At 44.4% G+C, this 27,494-nt stretch overlaps 1 protein-coding gene across 1 annotated transcript; it reads right to left on the bottom strand.

The window, feature by feature from the left end:
* Positions 1-1,770: 1,770 nt before the first annotated feature.
* On the bottom strand, positions 1,771-27,494 carry MAP3K8 (mitogen-activated protein kinase kinase kinase 8). The gene is made up of 8 exons (XM_077809477.1): positions 27,361-27,494; positions 18,181-18,541; positions 14,241-14,405; positions 12,194-12,455; positions 8,688-8,794; positions 5,697-5,849; positions 4,756-5,002; positions 1,771-3,155 (listed from the first exon to the last, which is right to left on the bottom strand). Exons 2-8 carry the CDS (start codon positions 18,514-18,516, stop codon positions 3,022-3,024), a joined length of 1,404 nt encoding a protein of 467 aa, XP_077665603.1. The 5' UTR covers positions 18,517-18,541; positions 27,361-27,494; the 3' UTR covers positions 1,771-3,021.

Raw genomic sequence — 27,494 nt, forward strand, 5'->3', positions numbered from 1 at the left:
GGACAAACTGAGGCTGGAAATTTGAAGAAAGTTTCTAACCATCGGAGGAGTTAGGTTCTGGAACAGCCTCCCAATAGGAGTTGTAGAGCAACCAACCAACCTAGTTTTAAGATGAAACTTGATACATTTATGAACAGGGTTATATGATGGGGTTGCCTGCTGCAGGAGACTGGACTTGATTACCCAGGAGGTCACTTCCAGTCCTGTACTGGACAGAATAAATGGAATGATCACACAGTTTTCTCTCATGAAAGCTCAGAAGCCACCACGAGTTGAGAATTGCTGAGCCCACTACATAGCCTTCTTTGGCTCAGTGCTACAACCCCATTCATCGTAGCTGCAAGCAGAAAAGGGTGGGTTTTTTTAACTACTCTGGAAAGTAAAAACAGGCACCTTCTTACTTAGCAGACTTTGTGTGGATCCAGTCAATTGCAACCCCTCACCCCCACAAGATTTTACTGCTTTCTACTTCCATTAGTGCTGCACATACTGGATTCTGTCCGGCTACAAGTTTGTGTTGTTCTCCATTATGGAAGTTCTATCAATTTGCCATGTTTGTATCATTAACATTGAAGAGTCACAAAATCTAGATAAGGAGGTGGGGGATCTAGAATACACTTGTTACTATGATGTGCGTCCATTAGCTGCAGAGACAGAGATATGCTTTTGTAAAGCGACAGTCTGCTGGGACAGTGAAAGGGGTGGCTTGTTTCTATGGCATCCAAGTGCCTCTATGACCCCATCTCCCCTCATTCTTGGGGAAAACCTCCCCTGAGCTGGTATGGAGATTTGACCCTCCAGCCAATTCAGAATTCCTCCATTTCTGGGGCAAACAAAAGTCCAAATGAAGAATCACAACTATCCCAAGTCAATCCTTGTCTTCTTGGGGCAGGAATGTCCTATCTCTACTCCCGGAGGGGCAGCAGACATTTGGGGGAGGCTGTGACCTCCTTGTGCCAGGGGCTGCAGCCCAGATACCCTAACTAATGAAGCAGCTGTTCCCCTCAGTCTCAAACACCTGAGTCAGGTCCCTAATGGCTCTAACTCCCTTCCAGCTGACAGCAGGCTGTCTCTGTAGCTGAGCTGACTCCCAGGCTGAGTAGCCAAAATGGCTCCTGGTCCCAAAGACAGAGAATTTAATAATGAGAGTGGGCTAAACACAGGATTAGGAGCCACAGACTCCTGGGTTCAATCCCAGCTCTAATATCAACTCCCTTGGTGACTTTAGTTAAGTCAACACCACTGCCTCTAATGTACCATGTGAGAAACCAGGACACAATTCCTCACATACCAGTCCTTGGAGGGGCGGGGTAACAAGCGGTTAATGTTGTGAAGTAACTCTGTACAACTGCCTAACATTCACCAGAGTGCACACAAAACCCTCTGCTGACTGGAGGCTTAGCACCCCAAGACCTCACCTATCGCCATCCTCCACCAACGTTTATTGAAAGTTGGTACCTTGGAAACTTTTCTAAATGTTGGAAACAGATGGCATGAAGATCATTCCTTTTTACCTGGTAGTTCAGAGAGATTTGGGAGCACCCAAAGAACTGTCACACTGATCTCCTCCAAACCCTCACGTTGTCACTGGACAAGAGTAATTTACATTGGCAGGGGAAGGTGTAAACAGAGTTCCACAAGCCCACTGTAAGCTCTCCCAGTTGGCTCTGCAATTCAGCCATAACTAAATATCCTGAAAGAACTGACAGAATGAACACTTCACAACACAACACATTGGATTTATTCATCCAATCATATTGGTATCAAAGTGAAAATAATCAGTTTAAGATCATCTCTTGGATAGGTGCCATCAAATAATTTACATCTAAAAATGAGGCCTTGCTTCATAAGGAATTTGCCATACAACATACATAGTATGCCATCTTTAACAATGCTTAAGAGAGATATAATCCTAAGCACTGAAGAGTTTTATAAAAGTTTACATTCTCATCCTATGGGATGTACAGAACTATGTAGTTTACACAGTTTTACTATCATCCAAAACATCACGTTTTAGATGTATTAGGCATAGCAAGAACAAAATACATTTTGTTTCCATAGGAACGTAAACACAGCTTGTCACTATTGACATGCTTTCCCATACATAGTTATTAAGTCAGTTCAACATGTACAGTTTTAAAGCATTCTGTTCAGGTTATTAGTGATTAATACAACAATCAGGAATTCTCTCAACATTACTGGCAGCAAACTCATCGCTGCCCTAGACATACTTGCATAGGCTTTAAAGTACATAACGTTCAGCATCACGTGCAGGTTCAGGGCCAGTATGCTTGACTTGTGAGGGGAGGTTGCACTGCTCTCATAGCACAAAGCGGGCCTAAAGCCAGTGGAGGATTCTCCCTTCTCAGAGAACCTCCATGAGCTGTGTGCACCACCACAGAAACTCCTTACATACCCCCCACTTTTTCCCTGGTGTGGGAAGAACAGACACAGTGACCAGTACACCCCCGTGCCCCAGTGATGCATAGCTCCAAGGCCCACGGGTGGCTGGCATGGTTCACATCAATCTAAAGGCTGCCCTAATCTGCCCTGAGAGACTGGCCGAAGGCTGAGCCAGCTGAAGATTGGGTAGGATTGCCAAAGATGGCCCAAAGTCTTCCCAGCCAAACTTAACAGTGTGTGCAGCTCAGTCGTACTGGAGGATCTGCTCCCAAATATTCAATTTTTTTCAATGAAAGAATTTTTCTACTTGTATAAAATTTAAATAGCCCACAGCATGTAAAGTGCATGTACGAAAAACACACAGTGCATGGAAAGTCTCCAGATAACAATATTCCCAACAAGGTGTTCTTTTCTCCTTCGTATTGTTGGTTTGCTATCAAGGAACAGGTTATTGCTTGGGATATATTTACCAGAGTCCACAAATCAGTTAGCTTAATCAGCTGTGCAGTTCAAAGCAGTTCACATTTTACAGCTCAAAAAGGCACTATGTTATACACAAAATTAGCTTGAAGAGACAGATTTTCAACTCTGACCAGCAGACACAAGAAATCACTAGAGTCAGTCATATTCTAATGTTGGTGGTCCCCTAACAATGTTAAAGTAGCCAGCTAAAGCACCAAGGTCTATGTACAGTGACCTTTGCCTTTTTAACAACTCCGATTCCTCCGAACTCCCTGTACACGAAGATGAATCTGAAAAGGAAATAGGTGAAATGTATTAATGCCTTAGAATCCAAGAAAAAAACTCATTTAAAACACTGCCAACATTTTTTAATGGCCTAATTTTTATTTTTACTCTTTTTTGGACTTTTTAAAAAAAGCTTAAATTTTTAAACAAACTATTGTTAAGTCATCGGCATCTCCAGACAAATAAAAGGGCCAGATTCATTCAGAGTGGAGGTGGGTGGGCTGGAACTGGTTCCAGCTCCTAGGTTCCCAGAGCCCTGATGATAGAGCAGAATGAAAATTGTATCTGGTCTCTAAAAGCCCTTATACCAGATGGGAATTGCCAGAGGGAAGCAGAGCTCCATCATTCCCGGACATTCCCCGAAGCCAGGATTCCACAGGAGAGGCTGGCGTAATAGAGGGAGCTCTGCTGGCATTATGCCAGTTGAGAACTACCCTCCACTGGCCAGATTACATCTCCATTTAGGCAGTGCAAAATGCAGAATTGGGGCTGGGCCTCTGCTTTACTTAGCACATAATTTCAGAAATTGCCATGGTTCTGAAGAAGCTGTTGCAACCTCAGAACTCCCTTGAGCACTTTTATGAGTGTCCTGGGCACTCACACACCAAACTCAAGAGTCCCAGATTAATGGCCAAATGTCCCTTGATCCTCAGTAGAGCCCTGCCTCTGGAGTACTGTAGCGGCCAAAGGACTGTGCACCTAACAAAGCAAACAGCAGGACGGCGCCATTATAGAAACACAGTTTTATTTTTATTACTTTAAATGCTGCTGGGGTTTTGTTGCACTGTATTACTGATTATGCACGTGCACAGGTGTATTTTTAAATTATTTAAATCAAAGTAAATAAAAGAAAGCATTTCATCAGGGTTGGGGCTTTTGTTTGGTTGTGTTTTGTTTTTCTAAGTGCCTATTGCCAGGATGCATCCACCAAATTTTACAAGTATTTGTAGACTACAAATATTTTAAAAGAAAGGAAAAGAGACACACAGTCTTAACAGCTTGCTGGCGACAGATCTCCTTTCAGACCTGATATTATATTCTTGAACCCCGTAAGGTTTTAACTGATTCATGCCTCACCCTTCATAAGCACGTATCACACACAGTATGGTAGGTTGGTATGTGGGTAATCATTTGCTTTTTGTTTTTAAACAGCCCCTTTCAGAGGCCTTCTATGTCAGTGCTGTGACACTCCTCAACTTCATGGTCAAGGTATAAAAGAGTTTTTAAAATAAAACAAAGTCATATTAAAAAACTCCCAAACTAAAAGCTAATAATAAAATGGCCTTATTACTGGAGAGAGTTCAAACAATTCACAAAAGTAATATGTACTTTTAAAAAACTGTCCTGGAGGACTGCCAGGGTTTTCTGGCCAGCTGATTCTTCTGGAATTACAGAATTTAAGCCAAATTCTGGTCCTATTGAAGTGAATGGGAGTTTTGCCACATATTTCACTGAGACCTGCATTTGACCTCATCTTGTCAAGATTTTTACTGAGCTCTCGTGTCAAGAGGCCCTGAAGCCCTTTAGCTTTGTTTGTTTCAGTGAATACAATGTAGATAGGGAACACAGTATAAAAGCACAAGAGTGGGAAGCTTGCTGTTGTACCCGCAATGTTTTCTGGCAACTCCAGCTCCTTCCTCGTCAGCAGCCTTTTCCTTTCAAACAGGGCTGAGTCCAGACTTTGGCACCGTGGCTGGTCCTCTGGTGGCGGATGCAAGGCCTCATGTTTTAGTAAGTCTGCAGCAGACAGTCTGTGATTAGGGTTCCTTTCCAGAGCAGCTTCCAGCAGCTCTCTCATGCTGGTGCTGCAATCCTCTGCAATGTCCTCTAACGGGGGCGCTTGCTTGTGTATCTAGCAAACAAGAAGGAAAGACTTCTCAGCATTAAGATGATAACTTCCTCATAGCCACTGGCAGTTTCGACAATCGGGAATTCCCCTCTCTCATAACTCACAAGTTATAAAAACTTGCCACTCTGGCACTGTGCTGAACAGTCACAATGGAATAGGTAATCATGCAAACCTCACCTGGTTTCAGGTTTAAATGTAACCTGAAGATTCAGACTGGTTCAGCCAAAGGCCTGTAAACCTTCTAAGCAAACTGGAGCCCATTTAAGGCATTGTGCATGAGAAATTCGCCAGGCTTCAGTGCAAAACTGGGTGAAATTTAGAGGTTTTTAGTTAATTTTGCTCTGGGTTTTTTAGGTTTCTTCAAACCCCATAACGACAACAAATGTGAACCCATGTGCACTTGAAATGACTGAGTTTCACACAACTCTAAGATCATCCTCACAGCACATCCAAGTGCCGTAGAACGGTAGCTGTTTAATCTTAATATTGGCTCTCTCTCAGTCTCTGTGTCTCCTCCTAAGTTATCACAACCTGCTTTTCTGCTCTATAATATTTCTTTCAGAGCTGGGCCAATGGCATCATTTCTCTGGCAGCGAATACTTTCAGACTCCCCTGGAAGGTTGGGGATTTGCCAACAAGAACCCAGCGGTCTCTCTCCCTTTGGCTGGCTGATCTAAGCTGTTCTATGGATACTTACTATATAGAGGTACGATGGATATGAGGTGCGAGGGTATCGATTCACCCACGGTGGGCTGCCAGTCTGCATGTGAATGATAGTAGCCCCCATGCTGTAGATGTCCGCTTTTGTCGTGTGGCCTCTGCAGAGTATCACTTCGGGGCTCATGTAAATCTGGGAAGGGCATTCAAAGGAAGGTGAGCCTCTGCTTTTGCCTTCCCTCTAGGTTAGGCACCACAATTGGATAGTGATATCCCCCCCCCCTCCCCATTTGTTCAAGTGTACACCCTGCATGTCCTCAAAATGCAGCCATCACACTTTCCAGTTCAGCCAGGAGAGAACTTCATTTGGAGCCAGTCAGCTCCATTCAGTAATCAGCTGGCCAGGCTGCCTGAGGCACTCCCTCTTGCTGGTGGATGAGGATGCTGTCTGCACAGCACTCCCACAGCTCATGGGCCTGGAGAGCTAAATTTCAATAGGCCATTGCACTGTCCACCCATTAGGTTTGCAGGCCAGTATATTTGCTTTAGTGTACATTTCACCCTCATCCAACACCCTCTAAAAAACTGGTAAAACAGCACTGGCATTATCCGAAATCATCCTGCAATAAGAACGGCAAAGAATCCTGTGGCACTTTATAGACTAACAGACGTATTGGAACATAAGCTTTCATGGGTGAATACCCACTTTGTCGGGTGCATGTAGTGGAAATTTCCAGAGGCAGGTATAAATATGCAAGCAAGAATCAGGCTAGGGATAACGAGGTTAGTTCAGTCAGGGAGGATGAGGCCCTCTTCTAGCAGTTGAGGTGTGAACACCAAGGGAGAAGAAACTGCTTTTGTAGTTGGCGAGCCATTCACAGTCTTTGTTTAATGGCTCGCCAACTACAAAAGCAGTTTCTCCTCCCTTGGTGTTCACACCTCAACTGCTAGAAGAGGGCCTCATCCTCCCTGACAGAACTAACCTCGTTATCCCTAGCCTGATTCTTGCTTGCATATTTATATCTGCCTCTGGAAATTTCCACTACATGCATCCGACGAAGCGGGTATTCCCCCACGAAAGCTTTTGCTCCAATACATCTGTTAGTCTATAAGGTGCCACAGGACTCTCTGCCGCTTTTACAGATCCAGACTAACACGGCTACCCCTCTGATACCTGCAAGAAGAACTTAACCTTGGCATGCTCTGTGTGGCAAGTCACACACAGCATTACCATCAGTTACCACTCAGATAACAGAGCTGTGATTGCAGTATAAATACCTGCCGAGACAGAGAGAATAGCAGTAACCATCCCTCTAGGGCTTTCAGAGGGGACACAGGTGGGTCAGTGGCAGCTAAGCCATCCACTGATGGCACAGCAACCTTGCAAGCCAAGCAGGCAGTGCTGAGGGTGAGGTTGGAGGGAGATGGAGGCCAGCAGGAAGCACAGCATGAGTCTTTCCCTCTAGGCCCTAAAATTCATGGGGTAGCCTGTGCGCATTCCCACAAAGCTTTACCTAAAGTTTGAGTCTCCCCATCCCCATTCGCCACAATCCCACCTAGGTCTCTCACGAGGCTGCAGTGCACCAACAGCAGAGCAGCCACAGAGGACTATTGCCCCCCCGTGTCTTTTTTTTTTTGTTTCCCTCCAAAAAAGGTGGAAGGTGTGTCTATGCACTAAGGGACTGGATGAATTTGCATATGCCTTGTGAAGGTACAGGACTGTGAGCACCTAACTGGCTTCACACTACAGAGTCATTTAATCAATCCCACACAAATAAGCAAGTGTGTTTTTCTCATTAAGCTGAACTTGGCTCATGCACTCTTGGTCTAATTCCAAGCAAGCCTAACTCCACCTTTCCATGCCACAAACCTAAATATTCCCCATTTACACATATCTTCTCCCTCCCTTGGAAAGTCCCCGTCAGGATTTCACCTCTTTCCTACCACACAGCTCCATAACCAGCATTGTCGTACAGAATGAAAAGGCATTTTGTCAGCTTAACGGCACAGAGCTAGTTATTTTTAGTAAGGTAAAAATGTCTCAGTTCTGAACTCTTCTGACTGGGAAGCCAGAAAAAATGTTCCAGCATCCTCCTCGAACAAAATGTTCTCTGAAATATCAGTTGCGTCTTTGAAACGTACTAGTCTGTGCTGCCCTAGCAAGTAGCACGTCACTCCTCTGGAGAGGGTTATGTAAACGTTTCCTTTAAACACATACTTATTCTTTGCTCGGAAAGGCTATCAAAATGACAAGAATCAGCATTCCAGCGGAAACATTTCCTGTAGCACAGCCTCTTTGGCAATACTAAGCAAGGCCATGCTTTCTTCGTCCATCCAAGCCAACTGCCGCTTCTCGGTCGCTAAGCAAGGCCCCAGTCTTGGAAAGACTTAAGCCTGTGAGGAGCCCCATTGGCTTATCCAAGAGCTTACAGCTGTGTGTAATTGGGGCCTAAAATCTATTTTAGACACCTATATGGGGGAATGTCAGGTTTGAGGATCCTGCTGGGGCTTAAGCAAAAGCTAGGCACCAGGTGTCAGGATGGAGGTGGATTTGCGTGTGCTCACCAGCAGAAACTTAGGCACCTAGGGGATTTAGATGTCTACAGGGTTGGGTGCAGCTGAGCAGGGGGTTTGGGATCCAAATGTTGGATTTAGGCATATAACTCCTTTTGTGGAGCTATCCCTTGGAATAACACACCAGCCCTACTGAGGTCAATGGGAGTTTTACCATTGGCTTTAGTGGGACCAGAATTTCGCCCTTGGATCTGGATTTAACCATAGTTAGTAAATGGACAAGTTTGAGGATAATAAATCAAATTCACAAGATAGAACAGTTACACTTCCCCAGTCACTAATCTAAAAAGTCAACTGTAATTAAGACTATGTCACAAAATGAATTAAGTGTGAGAAAAACTGATTTTTAAAAAATGATAAAACATTAATTTCACTGAAGTCTTCTGGAAAGTCTATTGCATTGTAACGATTCTCAATGATGCAATCACAGGGCTTTTCCTTGTGCACACATTCCTACCTCTGTTCCTCGGAGGTCTTTGGGGTAGTAGGTGTCGTCAGTCATTTGAACACTTAGACCAAAATCCACCAAAACGGCCTTAGTTGACATGAAAACAATGTTGCTGGCTAAAGGTAAACAAACAAAAAAGACAGGGTTTTAGGTTCTAGCAAGCTGGTTTCATTTATTGTGCAACAAACATCGTGTGCAGAACTAGAATGGGAAAAGGGAAGACAGCCCAAGCTCTAGCTCTAAACATATATTTAGCCTATATGTCACTTCACAGATCAACACTATCACCGGCAGCAAGTTATTTAGCTCTAAGTATTACATGGATCTTATAGGTCAGACTATTTTCCAACAGTGAAAGCCAAAGGCATGGCACTGACAATTCCACAAGGGTCATCTCGAAGTGTTTGGGCGTCATGAAGCAGGTAAATGGTATAGCCTCCAACTCCTTAGGGGTCCTAGGATTCAGAGCGGAGAGGGATTTCACATGTAAGGGTTTTTCTCTCTGCAGAGCTCTGAGCCCTCAGCCTCACTGGCAGCTGTCATCATTCAGTTGACATGGTCCCACTGGCTTCCCCCACCACCCCTGTGCCTTACTGCCCCTCCTGTACAACTCAGCAGTGCGGAATTGAATTGAATACTGTTCAGACCAATAACTTCTTGATGGTTTTCCTAGTAAAAATGATTGGGAAGGGAGAATGCACAGAGTGGCTATTCCCCCGGCCACAGGCCTGCTCTGAGTCTCTTTCAAGGTTTCCTACATCCAGGCAGGATTGTCTTTTAAATCAGAGTGCGGGTTACATGCTACAATAGTTATCCTAGAACTTGAATGCAAGTACCAAGTAATCTGAAGAATCACATATTTATTATGTAGTTGTACCTTTCAGGGTAGTGAACATCATAGTTTAAGTTGCAAGAAAAATCATTAGTGTTGTTTCCAATTGCTCTTAACTTAAAATAAATAAATAAATAAAACACCCAACTCTTTGGGGGATGAAACTTTCCATGTTTAAGAACAACTTATGGGTTGAGATTGTTTGTTTGTGTCTGGAAAGTCTCAGCTAAATTCTTGCAAAGCTATTCTTCTTTTCAAATGAGTAGAGGAAGCTATTTGTATTTTAAAAGGGGACTTTCTGCTTGCCCAAAACTCAAAAACCAAAACCGCATCCAACCTTGTGGTCCCTGAGAATCCACCTTTGTTCAAGTTGAAAAATGAAGCGGACTCGTCATTTTGCACCTTATTGGTTCTTTAAGTGAGCTTTCGGCTGTTTTTCTGGTTATGAGTCTGCTCTCTGGTTTCACAGATTTATTAACATCTATCTGTTAGCACAGTTGTGAAGATACAGATTAATATGGTATGAAAGTGAACAAGAGAGTGCAGAACATGACCCTGCTACAAACACAAGTAGTAACTGAGAGAGGTACCTGAAACTGCACTTATTGTTCCCTAGACTACAAAGTTTGAGATAAGTGCTTGAAATCTTATCTGGGTAAGCTCTAGCACAAGACTTCCAGTAACTCCTCATTTTGGCCGGGCTGCAAATACCAAGGGCCTGATCCTAAGCTCACTCAAGTGAATGGGAGGACTCCTATTAACTTTCATGGGCTTTGGATTGGGCCCCAAAAAGAGCAGTTTCTTGATATCACAGCATTTTAGCCAGGGGTTAAAAATAAGGAGCTCAGAGAGGTGCAGCTGAAAGCCAAGGGGGAGTTTCTCCTCCTGTCCCTCGCCTGGGGGAGCTCTGCTCCCCTGAATTTCTCCTCCACTGGGGGATAGCGAAGGGAGGATTTGCTGATAGGGGAATCTGAAGCGGATCCTGGAGTTTGAGATTTCCCCAGCAACAGAATCTGGAGGGGAAAGAAATATTGTCCCAGCTGGGAGTCCTTTTTGACCTCTTCTCCCTTAAAGAAAGATTCATCCCTTCCACAAATGTCCCCTCCCTCCTACCTGGAAGGCGAGAGGGAGACACCCACTGCAACCTGCCCCTCCTCCAAAAGGAGACAGAAGACTTCATTGCCAGCTCCAGAGATTTTACATAAATTCACTTCTGAAACTTCAACTTGTAGAATGGATGAAATATCTAAAAGCTCCAGGAAGCAGAGACAGTCTCCTCCTCCCCATCCATTTACAGTTAGTTTTGCACCAATACACATTCTCCACCATGGTCAAGCTCTTCATTCAGATAGAAACAGGAGGAGGGGAACACCACTGACACCCTCCTGCCCCGCTCAGCACACTGCACACACATGTGGTTTTGTCTGGCTAGCTTCAGGCTGCTTGGCTCCTTTCAGACATAATTCTTCTCTTATCCCCATTCTCCTGACAATGACGCATCTTGTCACCACAAGGTGATGCAATGCATCACCACCACACAGCATCCAAGCTTGTGGTGACAGCCATCGAAACGGGTGCTCTCAAGCCCACGTTTTGATCTACCTAACCAATGCTCCTAACCCAGCCAAAACAGGGAAGTGAAAAGGTGCTGGAAACTTGGGTGGGGGGGGGAAGGGAATTGAAATTCTTTCAAACCTCAGATATGTATCAATCATTCATATATATTGTTTAGAAAGGCTTTTAAGTAATTCCATTCTTACGGTCAATGACTGAATTGCTCTGTAAGATATTTACTGGAAAAAAAAGACACACAAAATGCAACTAGGAAAAAAAATGATTTAACTTAATAGTTGTCACTGTTTCAAAGTTTACTTGTAAGATTTTTTTTTTTTTTTTAAATCATATGCACAGATTAAGCAGCTCTTGACAAACTACTGTGGCCACCATTTTGTGTATTGTTAATCTAACAGTGAGTTCTAATGTTTCAAACCCCCACGTTTAGCAAGAATCAGCTGCAAAATAAATATTAGAGGCCAAATACTAATTAAGAACCATGCTTCCCTGAGAAAGACAAGCAGGATTTGACCTCTGGTGGTGTTGCTGGGCAGAAGTCATATTTATGGGCTCTAGCACTTACAGGCGCCTTGATAGAAAGTAAACTATAATCCCCAATAAAAAATTAATCATGTGCCTAGTTCAATTACAGAGTGGGAACAAAGTCTCAGAAACAGCAATGCAAAGCCACAACACAAAAACCAACACTGTAAAATGAAAACAGAAGGGCAAACTGTTCACCCTGGGTCAAAACAGACAGAGGGGCAAAGTTTTCGCCCAGTCGATCAGAGTGTATGTTTTAACTCTTCAGGTTCTTTTTTTCATTTTGAATTGGATTACTTAAGGGGCTCTAACGTTCCCGCCCAGAACAAACAGTGATGTTTCAGTGCACCAGAATCATTAAAGAAAAGCAGTAAAAAGATACGTTTAAATAGCTTCTATTCTGAGGGCCTGATATTGTGAGATACTGAGTGTCAGTCAGCCAATTCCCCTCTAAGGCCAATAGGATTTGATGGTCCTCAGCACCTCAAAACTGTCCTCTACAGTAGAAGCATTAAAAAAAAAAGTGTAAGTATTCTGTGTGTAACAAGGAAAAGAAATAGCCTTACAAAGAATGAAAGATACATACGTTTTATATCATGGTGGATGACTCCTTTTGAGTGAAGGAAATCAAGTCCTTTGAGGATATGCTTGGTCACCCAAATGATCTCAAATTCTCTCATAGGCCCACAGCTCTCCAACTTTTCCATGACAGATCCTCCCTCTCCTGCTTCCATAAAGAGATGGATAGTCTCATCCCACAGGATAGCACCATACAACTCAGCAATGTTCTCATGGCGGAAGCGGACCTGGATTTCAACATCTGATGGTTTGAACTGTTCCACTGGGACCTAGCAAGTTGAGACAAAACAGACAGACCAGCTCGAACAAAACTTATTCTGAAGTTAGCCGTTCTATGGCTAGGTTTTCTATATGTAAACTGGTTTCACAAAGGCAAATACAACAATTTAGTCATTAAAATAGGCTTATTTTTGCTCTCTTGAATTGTTCCTCCTTTTGGTTTCAGACACATCCTGTGTAAAACAGACGCAGCTTTTGGACTTATGCCCAAAGAGATTGTACTGTCCCAGACAAAGCGATTTAGCAACGTCCATTCCCATCAAACCCTAAAGGAGTATGCAAAATTCTGACCAGACTTCCTGGCTCAGAAAAAAGAAAAAAGGAAAGAAAAGCTCCATTTTCTGATTAGCCATCTGAAGTCTCATCTATACTCTGAGAATCACCTCCTGCTGCTAACATCTGTCTGAACAGGTGTGGCTGTCCCTACTTACACTTGCAACTAAACAAACAAGTTCAGCAACTTGAGAAACCTGGGTTAAATCCTGATCAAAATCACAAAGCTACCATAGGTACGATGGTAAAGAAAGTCACTGTGAAATGACCACTCGGATTTTGTTTATTCTTTAAGTGGCATTGATAGAAAATACAGAGCTGTGATCTGCAGCTACAAAGGTCAATGGCCATTCTTTTACTCCGCATTCACTGCCCCGAACCAGCTGTTTCAGAGGTTCATTTTTATTTCATTGAGAAGTACTGTTTGCATCGTGCACAGCTACACAATCCTAAGCCTGAGGTGTGTTGTGGTTAAGTGCCAAACTAAAGAAGTCCCAGTTTGGGTGCATGGAGTGGAAAAGGGCATGTGAGTCCCTCCTTCCAGCTCTTCTGCACAGGGGAAAGCCAGGTCCATGTTCCCTGAGCAAAGGCAAGGAGGGCACCCACTCTTGGCACTGTTACATGGCCCATAAGGGGGGATGGGAAGGCATGGAGCATGGCTCCACCTGAGCCTTAGTTTGGCCCGAAGTGTTTATTACTAAAGACAATATAGTACTTTGAAGTTAAATGCGGAGTTGTTTCCATACAAGAGATGGGCCTGACACAAAACCCTAGGCTGTGGAAAATCATGGATTTTTTTCTACTTATCCTTACAGTACACCCAAAGCAAATATGGAAATAGCACATATTTAGTCTCACTTAAGCAGATATAGGAAAGCATTTATACATGAGCTTAAGTCCAGTGAAATCAATAGCATGTAAGTGTGTTGCTGAACTGGGGCCTTAATGCAAGCCTCTCTCATTCAAAAGAAAGAGTCATGATGAAATCCTGGCTCCTTTTGAGTTTTGCCATTGACTTCAATGGGGCTAGGTTTTCATCTCCGATGTTGTGTTATACCGATGGCTGTAAGATTTAATGTAAATACTTCTAAAGAATACTAGTTAAGCAACAGGTCTGCTCAGCACTGCAGTTACACAAATCATTGTATGTTTTCAGAATGCTGAAGCTTTTACCTCTTACATCCCCCAAATGACGGTTTTCCTCTAAAGAAATGCACTTGCTTAAAAAATGCAGAATGCAACATTTCAACATTTTGGCTGACAGTGCAGCAGGAAAAAAAAGCCATGCTTAGTAATTCAAACACTAAGCACTCTTCAAAAAAATGAATTAGTACAAACGTTAATTGTAGAACGTCTCCCGCTCCCCCCACTAATCCAATAAAACCAAAAGCGATACCCGCAACTAGCACTGAAATTAAATGCAGAAATATCCTCTTTTAATGCGTTAAATATATCACATTGCACAATATTTATTTGGGGAGAAAAGCACCATGCTAACATACCAGCTTGCATGCCATTCGCTTTTTTGTCTCTCTGTCTTGTGCCAAGTACACTTTCCCAAAAGCTCCTCGAGGAATAAAATCAGAGCCAATATTCCTGTAGGTCAGCTTCCATGGAAACAAAAGTACATCGGAGTCAATTTGATAGCGCCCATTTTTTGGAGTGATCTATAAAAGAAAAAAATAGCAAAGAAACAAATGTTAGAAAGGTAGGTACTTCAACTTCAGAAAATTCTACACGTGCAGTGAAAGGGTCATCACTTAAGTCTACATAATTCAGCATTTCCTGATCAACACCTTTGCATACATGTGATTCCCATGATATAATTTAGTCATCTTTATTTAGAAACATAGAATGAGAATAGCATGAGGCCTACTCATTACTGGCAGATATATTTACATTTTTATCCAATGATTAATCTTCTATAAGTTGCAATTAATTGCCTGGCAACACCACCACATTTACTGAGACTAACCATGAGGGTTGTGTAAGTTTACCTGAAGGCTTGTTTGTTCTTTACTGGGTTCTGATAACCTGTTATGCCACATAGCTATTACTCACAGACTATGTCACAGAAGATGAGTAAGACTTTCTGCATTTCCTAACATCACACAGTGCAGGGGAATAAGACTTACAAATCATCAAGAAATGAGATTTTCTGCAGCTTATTAAAAGGCAGAAATATGGCTTAAACTTTGCCATGTGTCCTCACATTCTTTGAATTATACCATGAAACAAAGTTCTACATGATTTTATAAATCTGTAATGATATATGTAGCACTTCAATCTTTGATGCTATTATACTTTCAGCGAATAAGTTTTCAATTAATTCAGTCTTATTTTACAATAAAGATATTATATTCCAGATATGGATAGTCTGTTTACTGGGATTTAACAAGGTTCTGAATTCACATAAAGAAACAAAAACAGACCAATGCAGTACATTAGTTTCACACCTGCGACACAAGGTGTCTCATATACTGTATTGCAAAGCACCTCAGTTGCACACTACACACAAGAGCATGTTGTGGAGATTAATGTTTTTAAAGTGTCATTCATGTAAAAACAAATCTAATCTGTCTATGTTTGAAATAACAGCAGATTTTTTCAATAACAAAAGGATTTTCTTGATGGACAAAACTGATAGTTATGTATTGCACCTACCTGCAAGAATAAGATGTTAAAATAATGAAAGCTTTGTTTATACTTTGATGATTATGAGCAGACACAAAAACAAGTTGTTATACTTCAAATTACACTACATACACATTGTGGACAGTGGAGCAAAAGCTGATGCAAAAGGAACATATATTTAATGTCCATCTCTCTGTTCATTCCATATATTACTAGCACAGAGGCTGAAAAATGTTTTCCAGTAGAACAACATTTCGTATTTCTTAGGAATTTTTTTCCATCTTTTAGAAAGTAGCAAATACATTTGTAAGAAACTATTATGGCCTCTGCCACAGATCAACCGTGAGTTTTCCCCTTAAAAAATTTCTCATACTTTCCCAGACCACAAGATATCATCAGGAGGTTCTCTCTGCTTCCAAAATTCTGCCAGAGCAAACTTTGAGGACTCTGTGAGAAGGAGCAAAAGCAATTCTGTATTCTGGAAGACACAGGACTTTTTATCTTGGAGCCCTAAAAACATATGAATTGCTCCATGGGAAAACCAAGACCAACGGAGCAACTGGTAATTTCACTTTTGTTAAATCTAGCTATTGGGTTGTTTAGAAAATGGAGATGCTTTGAAGCAACCTTCAAGGTTCAATGGTAATTTTAAAAAAGAAGATGAAAACTTTATTAAAAATAAACTAAGACTAGAGGCCTGAATCTGTCAAACAACCCAATTTCTGGTGTGCTATCCCAGCAAATTTTGAGAGGATAATTGATCTCTCACCTCAGTGGAATGAGCAACCGAACATGTAGCAAAATAAACAGTTCCCTACATTATGATCACTGTAGGATCATTTATTTATATCTAATTTAATTTAAAGTGGCTTGAAAAATACACAGGTAACTTGGTTACTAAAACACAGGGTATGGCAGTAACTAAAAAACAGAAGCCCTGGAGCCTTTTCACTAAAAGAGCAATTCCTGCATCCCAGAATGAAGTCCTTGAGGCCAAGCTATGTAAGTGAGTGCAAAGGAATGGGATGGAGGGACATCTGTCCCACCAACACCTGCATGGCAGTGGAATCACTCTGCTTCCACTGCAGCAGACCAAAGATGACAATCATTCTGCACCTTCCCCGCCACTCCTCCGCTTTTCAGTGGGCAGAGACTGGTGGATCCGCATAGAGGTGACCCGTTGGCAATACCCTGGACTCCACTCCTCAGTTGCCTAACTGGTTGCGTGCACCCACAAACTGCAGGTTCATGCATACACATCTGTTATCTGCATAAATGATATGCACACAAAATAACCGTGTACCTAATTGAAAGTCTATCCAGGTGCGTCACAAATATGCAGCACAATATTTTCAATAGTTTCTGTGCATAGGCTAAATAAGCAAAGCCACATTTCACAGTGTCATCTAGTTTAAAAAGTGAACATATGTTCACAAAAATACTGCACAGTTTGAAAAACTTATAAACATTTGAGACAATTGGGATTGATTGCGCCAATGCCTTGCCAACATAACGGAGAGAACACTCCGTTATGGAAAAGGACTGTTTTGGTGATGGGGGGGTCATGCTAATATTTAGATTAGGATAGAGAGGGAGAGAGAATTTTGAACTCAAGAAAAGAAATAGGTACAATATACAATAAACAGCGCATTTGAGAGTTTAGACTCAAATGTTTTTCATTCAGCTTTAGAACTAGTCTGTTCTTTATGTACGCTCAGTCTTTAACCTGAAGGTCTCCTGACACTGTATTAGCAGATTTAAGGATGACAAGAGCTTTGAGTCAGCAGAAACAAGTTCTTCATACCCCATGACCTAAGGTCAAGAATTAGAGAAACCATCAGCCCTTACTTTTAGATTTCTACCAACTCCCAGTGAGCTTTTAATTTTGAATCTTAGAACGTGTAATAATAGGACTGCTCTGAAAGCCACCACTCATAGTTATCATTACTCACGGCTGTGTATAAAAGATGGGCTCAAGTCCAGAGTTTAAATGTTCCCAAAGTTCAGATCCAGGGTTTTCATATATATATATATATACATACATACATATATATGCCCATGCCCCCAGTCTGAAAACCCTGGATCTGAACTTTGGGAACATTTTAACTCTGGACTTGGGCCCATCTTTTATATATATATATGGGTAACAAACATACCTCTCTACCTACCAAGGGCCAAAATGTGGGATGCAAAGTGTGGCAAAGATCAAAAATGAGGGAGACCAAAAAAAAAAAAAAAAAAAAATCCATCCTGGAAACTTTAAATGCTCTGGGATTCATTTGTTTTGTGCGTAACTCTTTCTACCACCTCTGTTCCATGACCGTTTATTTATGTATGTAAGTAGTTTTCAACAACAGACTTCTATGGAATGCAAATAACTTTGGGACCAAAATGAACACTTCAAAATGAGGGGCATTTGACAGTTATGGTAACAAAGCGTTTTGTAATTCTTAAACAATCACTGCGTTGCTAACCATTCCTTATTGTAATTTTCTACAGTCTGTAAATGGATTGTGTGTATGTCAGATTATCACATTTTGTACCAGTTAGCACTAATAGGGAGAAGTAATTCTAATGAGATACACTGTTCCAATACTGACTTTTGGGGGAGGGAGGGATGCTTTTTGATTAAAATCAGGTGGAATAATCTTATTGATCACTCTTTTCCTTACACTTATGACATACCTCCTATTGTTATTGTTGGGTGTTACTATGTCAATGTATGTTTAAGAATTTGTAGGTTTGTTTTTAGTTTGCAGTAATTACATTCAAAATGTTCTATTCTCTTTTTCTTGCAAAATGACATACCATGTTTAATAGGATTCCAGATTCTTGTCGTCTCTGTCCATTAATTTGCTTTGCAGTGTTGGACACCTGATTTGCAAAAGCGAGCAAGTCTTCCTCAGTCCCGTACCTGACACATGACAGCAAAGACACCTCTCTTCCACGGAATAATAAGGATTCTGTACATCCCCCATTTTGATTAGTTTCTTGGCACATAGTAATCAGACTGTCTTCGTAAACTGCCAGCTCTCCATTTGGGTAAAAGTTCTCCATAATGTCTATCACATCAGACACATTTAAGTGCGTTAGCAACAAGTCAATCTCCTCTTTATTGTCGCTATCAGTGCTCATATACTCCATTACTATCTGGTTTTCTAAACTTCACCTGTAAAAGTCAAACAAAAATAAATGTTAGAAGCATTACTAGCATTTAAACAAATAGTTTTGGCTAAATAGACAAGAACAGGATGAGGAATGTGTATTTATTATACTGTTAGGTTTTAAATTGAAATCTTTTTCCCACATATAATTGGTAAATCTGCACATAATTAGCAGTACACTGAAGTAGTGTTAGTAATATACCTTGTTTTTATATCAGAAGCGAACAACAGCTTTACAAAAAGGTGTCATTTCTCCTTCTCTGCTATGACTCCCAAAGAACACTAGATATCCCATAAAGCATTCAATGATCAAGGACACTGATCAGCAAACAATGCGAGAAGCAAAATGCAGGTTGTGTAATACCATGGTACAAATTAAATGGTGCATCACCACTAGTGCCTGCCACAGGATAATCTACACAGTAAAAAAATATGGGGTTTGACTTTAAGATGCAAGTATTGTGATACAGCATGGCCAGAGGACAGCAGGAGAGTGTATTTTTTGAAGCAGAAAGAATTTTATTTGTGTAACACTTACAAAGAATCACCAAAAAGGATAAAGCAAAACTATGCAACAAACCAAAGCAAACACAAGGTATAACACAGCAGCCTTCAGGAGGGAGAAGTGTTCAGGCTAGCCTGGGCCCAGAGCCGGGGGGCTTCCTCGACACTCGTGGTCTTCCACCCTCCTGAGTTACCTGGTGGCCTAGAGCAGGGGGGGCTTCCTCGACACTCATGGTCTTCCACCCCCTCGAGTTACCTAGTGCCACGCCCAGTGTCACCGATTATTCCTCTCCTGAGAGTGCCCAACAAGATGGGCACGGCTGCGGGGTGGGCGGTTTGGGGGTGGGGGGGGATGTACACCACATGTGATAGGACCCCTCCTAGGTGACAGTGATGATGGTATCCACAGCGGCAACGGCTGGGCCTGGGGTCTCTCGCTCTTCCCCTCAATCAAAGGGTCAGACGGAGGGAACCGGACGGGGTCACCGAGCAGAGAACCTCGGACAGCGCCCACTGCTCCTCGAAGGCGTCAAGGGAGTCGGTGGACGCCGCCCAGAGGAACTCCACCCGGATACGTGAATGTACTGAGGATCAGAAAACGGCCCTACAATCGCAGGACGCTTCATTAGCCAACCTCCCCTCTCTGGTTTTATAAATGGCTGTTTTAGCTAGGGCTAGGAGGAGGATAACCAGGAGATCTCGCAATTTTGTGGGGCCACGGATGGGGAGTGTGTAAATAAAAAGGAGAGGGGAAAAGTGTAGCCAAAAGCATAATAAAATATTCGTGAGGAGCCGGAAAAGGGGCTGCAGCCTGGCACACTCTAAATATACGTGCGCCAGGGTTTCCCTCACGTTGCAAAAAGGGCAAGTATCCAGGATGGGGGTGAACCGTGTCAAAAACACGCCCGTGCTCACAGCTCCGTGAAGGAGCCGCCAACTAAGTCCCCGACGGGCCTCGGGACCAAGGTGGAATACAGGCTGGCCCACCGGGGTTGCTCACCCTCCAAAGGTGGCAGGAGGTCCCGCCACTTTGTATCGGGGCGGGACACCAGGGTGTGAAGCGTGAGTGTGTATAGATGTTTCCGTGGCACGATTTGGAAGCTGACCGGCTGCAGTTCATGCTGCCGGCTCGCCGTGAAAGGGTGAGGGGTTTGTTGGGATCTACGGGGTAGGGGCTCAATTGAAAGGTCTGGCAGGCCTGGGGTAGAGGGTGGGCGGGGTGCGCCCTCGCTCAGGGCTCGGTTGAGATAAGCCCGGGCAGCGGGCGTCAAGGCGGCCTTCACCTCCCGAAGTACGCGCCGGGGGGTACGAGGTCTGGAGAGCCCCATGCGCCGAGCCAGCGTCAGGGGATCCAGCCAGTCTCCCCGGTTGTAGTCCAGGAGGTCTCCGACTCTCGTGACTTCCGCCAGGACCAAACTCTGGCACACCGAGCGGGACTCCGCCGCCTGCACACGGAGCTGGGGGTTGCGTAGCAGGGGCTCCGCGAGGAGATCTGCTCCCACGGTGGCCGCCACGGACCTGGTCGTTGAAAACAGTTTCCAGGTCCGGAGGAGGTCCTGGTAGAAGACCCGCAGCCCGGAGAGGTCTCGCGGAAAATCTCCCAGACAAAGATAAAAGAGCTGCTGGTCATATCGGAGCCCTTGGAAGCGACGCAGGAAGGCGTGCGCCAATATGCTCCACGTCGAACTACCATCACTATAAAGGAGCCTCTGCAGGGCCTGGAGATGGAAGACACACATCTGAGTGTGCAGACACTTCAGGCCCTGCCCTCCTTCCTTCAGGGGTAGATGAAGAACCCCACAGGGGCCCAGTGCATTCCTGACCAAAAGAACTCTAGAATCGATGTCCGGAGGTTGGTCAGGAAACCCGGGGCCGGGACCAGGGTGTTGAGCCGGTACCAGAGCGTGGACAGGACTAGTTGGTTAAGCACCAGTGCTCTCCCTTGGAGGGAGAGACATCGGAGTAGTCTCGTCCATTTCCGGAGCCGCTCTATCACCCTGCCTTCTAAATTTTGCCAGTTCTCCGGCGGAGAAGGGTGCGTGGCAGAAAGGTAAACGCCTTGGTAGAGCAGTGGACCCGCGCTTCACCGGATGGTCTGAAGCGCGGGTGGGAGGGAGCTCACCTGCCACCAGTCCCCTACCGCCAAGCCAGAGCTCTTGACCCAGTTGACTCGGGTGGAGAAGGCTGCCGAATAGATGGCCTGGCAAGCCTCCACCCGCGCCAAGTCGCCCGGGTCCTGGACCACGAGGAGCACATCATCTGCGAATGCCGACAGGACCAGCCGCAGTTCCGACTCCCGCAGCACCAACCCCGTCAACCTCCTGCAGAGGAGACAGAGGAAGGGCTCGATCGCCAGAGCGTACAGCTGGCCCGAGAGGGGGCACCCCTGCCGTACTCCCTCGCCCGAAGCTGACCGGTTCGGTCAGGGTCCAGTTGAGCCTAACCAGACACTCCGCGGAAGCGTATAGCACCTGGAGAAAACTCACAAACTGAGGTCCAAATCCAAACGCCTGCAGAGTGCCCAGGAGGTACCCATGGTCCACTCTATCGAATGCCTTCTCTTGATCAAGAGACAGGACGGCGAATGACAGACCGTCTCTACGCCCGAGTTCCAAAAGATCTCGGACTAGAAATAGGTTGTCAAAAATGCTGTGACCCGGGACAGTATAGGACTGGTCTGGGTGGATCACGTCCGCCATCACGGACCCTAGCCACAGCGAGATTGCTTTCGCTATGATTTTGTAGTCCGTGCTAAGGAGCGAGACGGGACGCCAGTTTTGTAAATCGCGGAGGTCCCCCTTCTTCGGCAACAAGGCGAGCACTGCTCGCCTGCATGAAAGAGGTAGGACCCCGCCCTGCAAAGACTCAGCCCAGACAATGGCCAGGTCTGGGCAAAGGATGTCCCAGAACACGTGGTAGAACTCCACAGTCAGCCTGTCCATGCCCGTAGATTTATTGGTGGGCATGCAACGGAGGGCTTCCGAGAACTCGGCCAGGGTGAGAGGCAGCTCTAGTCGGTCTCGGTCGCCCACGCTGACCATGGGGAGTTCCTCCCAGAGCACCCTGCAAGCGCCAGGATCGGTCGGATCCGGGGAGAAAAGGCTTGTGTAGAAGTCACGGGCCCTCCCACACATCTCCACCGGATCCGTGAGGGGGGCGCCGTCTTCTGCTAGAAGGCAGGTGACGTGTGAGGCAGCATGGGGGGGGGAGTGGTTCTCCTAGGGGCGGGCCCTCTCCTATGCCCGGTAATATCTTTGCTGCACCCTCCTCCATAGTCTCTGCTGGACTGTTAACAGCAAGGGCGGGGCTTCCTCGCTCGTCTGGGCGTTGTAGGGGAGGTGTCTCTTGGGCCCGGGCAGGAGCAGCGGTGGATTGAGCAGGAGAAGAGGTGGTTTCAGATGTCAGGCGGCCAGGGGCGTCGGCAATGATGGAGCCGATGTCCTGCCGGGTCTCGGGGGTCTCGGAACTAAAGCAGGGGCAAAAAGCAAGGAAAGCCCAGGCCAGAGGGCAGCAGGAGAGTGTAAGAAGGGAGCCTTCTTCCCTGTAGAGGGAAGAAAGTTTGCTATAGATTAATTAAAGCACCTGAAGCCAATTAGAGCACCTCATAAAACCCCCCCTGCTTCAATCAGACAAGGAAAGGAGTTGAAGCAGAGTGGATTGGCCTTGGAGCAGAGAGCAGTTTGGAGGGAAGCAGAGGAGAATTTGGAGAAATGCTGCGGTGGGCTAAGAAGACCAAGACCTGAGGTAAAGGGATACCTGGTTTGTGCAGAGGGAGGGCAGGAAGCCCCACAAGCTGAAGGGCAGGAGAGGGAAGTCACCCAGGGGAAGGAACTGCTAGTTCAAGTGGTTTACTGCTATCCCTAGGGCCCCTGGGCTAGGACCTAGAGTAGAGGGCGGGCCCGGGTCCCTCCCTTTCCACTCCCCTCCTCTAGGACACTAGTGGGGCAATTAATACCCCAGTTCAGGGGTGAGAAACGGTGCCCTGAACACTCCCCAAGAAGAGAAAGCATGAGACCCATTAAAGTAGTGCCAGCAATTTGCCACAGTGTATATATATGCTAGCAAATGCTCAGTATTCAAATCTGTAAGAGGATCCAGAGGAGCCAAGAAAATACTTTTTTTCAGATTGCTGAACTGTAGCATGTCTGTCCTTACCATCCTCATCTTTATTCCACGTTTATTTTTTTCTTCATGTGTTTTTCAGGTTATATAGAGCACTTTTCCACTAACAAAAATTTAAAATCAATGCTATTTCAACCAAATTACTCCCCAACCCACAAACGCTAAGAATCTTCCTACTCAAACTGCATCCACACGCCAGCCCCCTTAAATGCAGGTTAAATAAGACTAAGGGGGCTCTTTCATACAGATTTCATTAGCCAACAAACTCTTACCTGAAATTAATTCTGGTTGCACTGCACAAAACCATAAAAAAAAAACCTAATACAATGAGTTCAATCTGATTTTTCTGTATATTCAGTCCCTCTTCACAGTTGACTGCACAAAATTCTGCACCTTTGTTTGTTCTTTTCAAACCACTCTGCAAACCTGTCCAGAAATGACCAACCTCCTAAAACTGAATGACTGCCCCATGCTCATATGATCATCACTTCACTGGTCTCATGGAAAGAAAAGCAGAAGATCACAAGATTCAGATAAGGGGAATTTTTGAAGAGAAAAAGATGACAGTGCACACGAGAATCAAAAAGATCTAGATTTCCAAGTAGGGTAGGAAATCAGTTCCGCAGTGTCGGTTTCCACATTTTAATTTCTATGCCTGCCATTTGGATACACCAGGGAAAGAGGATCCTGCCTTTCCCCTAGAATGGAGTAAAGTGCAGCCCATTCACAGATCTTCTGTTTGCTTTTTCCATAATCTAACATAACCACATACACCAGGGTAGCAGAGGAAAACCAGAAAGTGACACCTAAAAAAACCAGGTAAGTACAAGCTACTCATCTTGAGGACAGGTAGCAGACATAATCTGCTAAGGCTGTCAGGAAGTGCAGCATGCCTAGCTGTAGTTTCTGGTCAAGATGTTATCTTTGCTCCCCTCCCTGTGAGGTCATGGAACCCTTCTGGCAAATATGTCACACATAGAGAGCATTTACGTCAGAACCAGCATTGGAGAAAAGTAAAGCAAATGACGTGGTTGACATGGCTGATAACTTCAGACCACATGGTGCAGGTTTGAGTGTAGGTCAAGAAAACTCAGCAGATCTGGACCACGGAAAGGGAAGTGGTAGCTCTGCAACATGCTCTCTGCTGTCCCTTCAGGCTCCATGGCTAGAAAGAGAAGGGGGCAGAAAGCAAAAGCATCTCCCCACACCCACGTGCAGCATAAATTAATGTTGCTGCACTAACCTAGACCAATTCAGATCACCCTCTGCCAAGTGAATGCAAGCACATATCCCCTGTCCTTAAGAAGGGGGCTTTAGGGGAGCTGAGCAAAGCATGGCACTAGCAATAATTACTAGCATTATGAGGGTGGGAGGGCCATAAAAAAACAGCAATGAAAATGGCCAGAATATTGTCAGTTTTCCTTATCTATGGCTTGGGGAAAATGCAGACTGCATCAGAGACTTGGGAGGTTACTGCAGGTGGGGGAAAGCAATGAACAACACTGTTTTCTTATTTGGAAGATGATTTTCATTACAATAAGGTGTAGAAGGTTTTTCTTTAATAAAAAAAAGCTAAAATTCCACAGAAATTAACATCTTAAGCACCACGCAACAAGGATGGCTCCCACTTGCCCCTGGAGAATTTACTGTTTTCCCCCAAGCCTACTTAGTACTGCACATATTTGAATGTGCAAAATAGGGATCAAGTCACTCCCACTTTAGTTCACTGTCCAAATGTTTGTAGAAATCAAGTCTGTAAATTGGTTTCACTCATGTTTAAATGGAATTCTGCTTTCACCTACAGAAGCCAAATAATAAAATAAAATGTATGCATTTATGTGAGCTGACTAAAGTTTAAGCATGAGACTTCCTTGATCCTCGGTCATCACTCCATCATCATCATCACATGAGTAATTAGCAAGTCAGACTATTTTTTCAAGAGCAGTTTTTAGCCACAAGCCTCCTCACAAAAAAAAAAGAAAAACCTGTTGCTTTAACAACTTCTGCATTTTCAGTCTTAAAAAGAAATCAAAAACCCTACACATAACTGGAGGTCTCAGTTCTCTGAGACCCCAGGGCACCTGCATCCATACAGGATTCCTTGCAGGATCAGAGCCTGAAAATGAAAACTAATTGACTCAATGAAAAACACATCTCTACTTACCTTTTTCCTCATTAAAAAAAAAAAAAAAGCCATGGTCTTACTGTAGTGTGACCGGCCATCAGTAATACATAAAAGAGTGAATCCTGTATTTTTACTTTAAGTGCTTTCAAGGAAAGAGTGACATGGTTTGGAAAGTACACTCTCCCACCACCGAAGAAACTTTCCCTGCAGAAAAGCCTATGACATTTATTTCTACAAAATTTAGGCTCTCAACAGGGAAAAAAAAACTTCTAGCCCTAATGATTGTAACTGATAACCTTCCAGATATAAACCAACACAACTATATCTCCTTTAGTCTGCAGACAGACAGTTCCCATAAAACTGGAGGAAAGACACCTGCAGCAGTGTAAAAAATATAAATGACTTTAAATTGTCTTTAGGGCTGCTCAGATTGGGGAGAGGAGCCATGAAATTGACAAGAACCATGTCAATCTACAGTCTAAGGAACTCTAGAGGGGAATCTTCAAACTTGACAGACTGCTGCTAGACACAGGCTAATAAGTTAGACAGAACCCCTGAATATGGACAGTGCTTTGGTAGGAATCCCAGCACCTTCTAAGCAACATTCCTAGGCTTCTTATCACATACTAACAAAGTCCAGGAAGTATCAGGTCATTCCCCATTTTTACATTTGCCACTAGCTACCGATAGTGGGCCAAATTCTGTGCTGAGTTCCATAGACAGACATTTGGTGTTACTTCATTAAACTCTCTGGAGTTACTAGACTTACATTTGTGTAATTCAAAGCAGAATTTGTCTCTGTTTCTTTATCCCATTAATTGAATATAGTCAGTGTGATGGAATATTTTCTGGACAGTAATCTTCACTAGGAGACAGGGGTCCCTTCAAAAGGGTTTTTAAAGGCAAATGAGAACATGCCTGCACCTCACGGTCACTTATACAATGCCATCAAACAATATGACCTGCTACAACTGTGGTACCTTGAACAGCCATTTGTTCTATCTATATTTAAAGTGGACCCTGTCTACAGTTTATGATGTAGCCTTTAAACAATAATGCTTAACATAGTGCTTAACTAACTCAATGGGAGGTGGAAAAGGTTACTGCGTACCAGGGCTTTATCAGCTAGTTAAAACACAACCCTGGCCAACTCAAGCTTCAAGTGTGTGAACCCAGATCCACTAGGAGCATCCACAGACATACCTTGGTGCATTACATCAGCTGTGTTCCTCTTTAGCACAGACATAACCTAATTTTGGAGAAATATGTTTTCTGACTACATCTTTCCCATACCTGATCTAATACAACTTGCCATAGTAAAATACATGACCAAAGCAGATAATTCATGGTGCGGGCCATGCAAGAACCTAGAACACATACTTCAATGTGGGTCAAAGGAATATCCCTGCTGGAACCCCAAGGAATAGGTTGGGTTACACTAAACATTTCACTTCAATAGAAAACAAAGTCTACACTGCTGCCTGCTACACTGTCTTACTCACCACTTCTTCTATCTTTACACGTGTGCGTCATTAAAACCCACCAAAAGTGTCACAGGGAAAAAGCTAATACTCTAACCACTCTCCTTCCTTAACTTCCCCTCCTCCCCAAAATTCATATGTATATATTTTTACACATTTCCAAGCAACATTTCTTGCTAACAGCAAGGAGCATCCCACTCCAATACAGCGGGCGGCTTGTGCCCAGCTCGTTTCCCCTCCAGTTTTGGCAACAGCTGCCAAAGCATTTTACAAACAATACCGCTTAACTGCAAATGGCGTTTGAACAAATGAAATCCCACTGGCGGAGATGGCAGCTCCAGCAATTCGCAGAGCCCGGGAAACCCCCGTCTCCTCTCGAGAGCAGTTCCTGGAGCCGGTGTGTTTGGAGGGCGGTATACAGGCCCCCAGCCCAGGAGCAGTTACATCCCCTAACATGGGGGCAGATGCTCTCGCCATGTGGGTCGCGGCGGGGAAATCAGGGCGACCCCTGAAACAAGAGGCTCTATCCCCCCCCCCCAGCTGGGGATCTCCCCGCCTCGCATCGCCCAGCCCCGCTCCCAGCCAGCGTTACCTGCCGCTATGCGCCCCCGCGGGAGGCAGGGCTCCAGTGAGCGGGGCGCCGGCCGGGCGCATCGGCAGCGCTGAGCTCCAGCTAGTAACTCCGCGAGAGGCGGAAGAGCAGGTAGCTCCGGGTGCCTGAGCAGC

Source organism: Eretmochelys imbricata, chromosome 2, assembly GCF_965152235.1.
Source record: "Eretmochelys imbricata isolate rEreImb1 chromosome 2, rEreImb1.hap1, whole genome shotgun sequence".
Lineage (NCBI taxonomy): Eukaryota > Metazoa > Chordata > Testudines > Cheloniidae > Eretmochelys > Eretmochelys imbricata.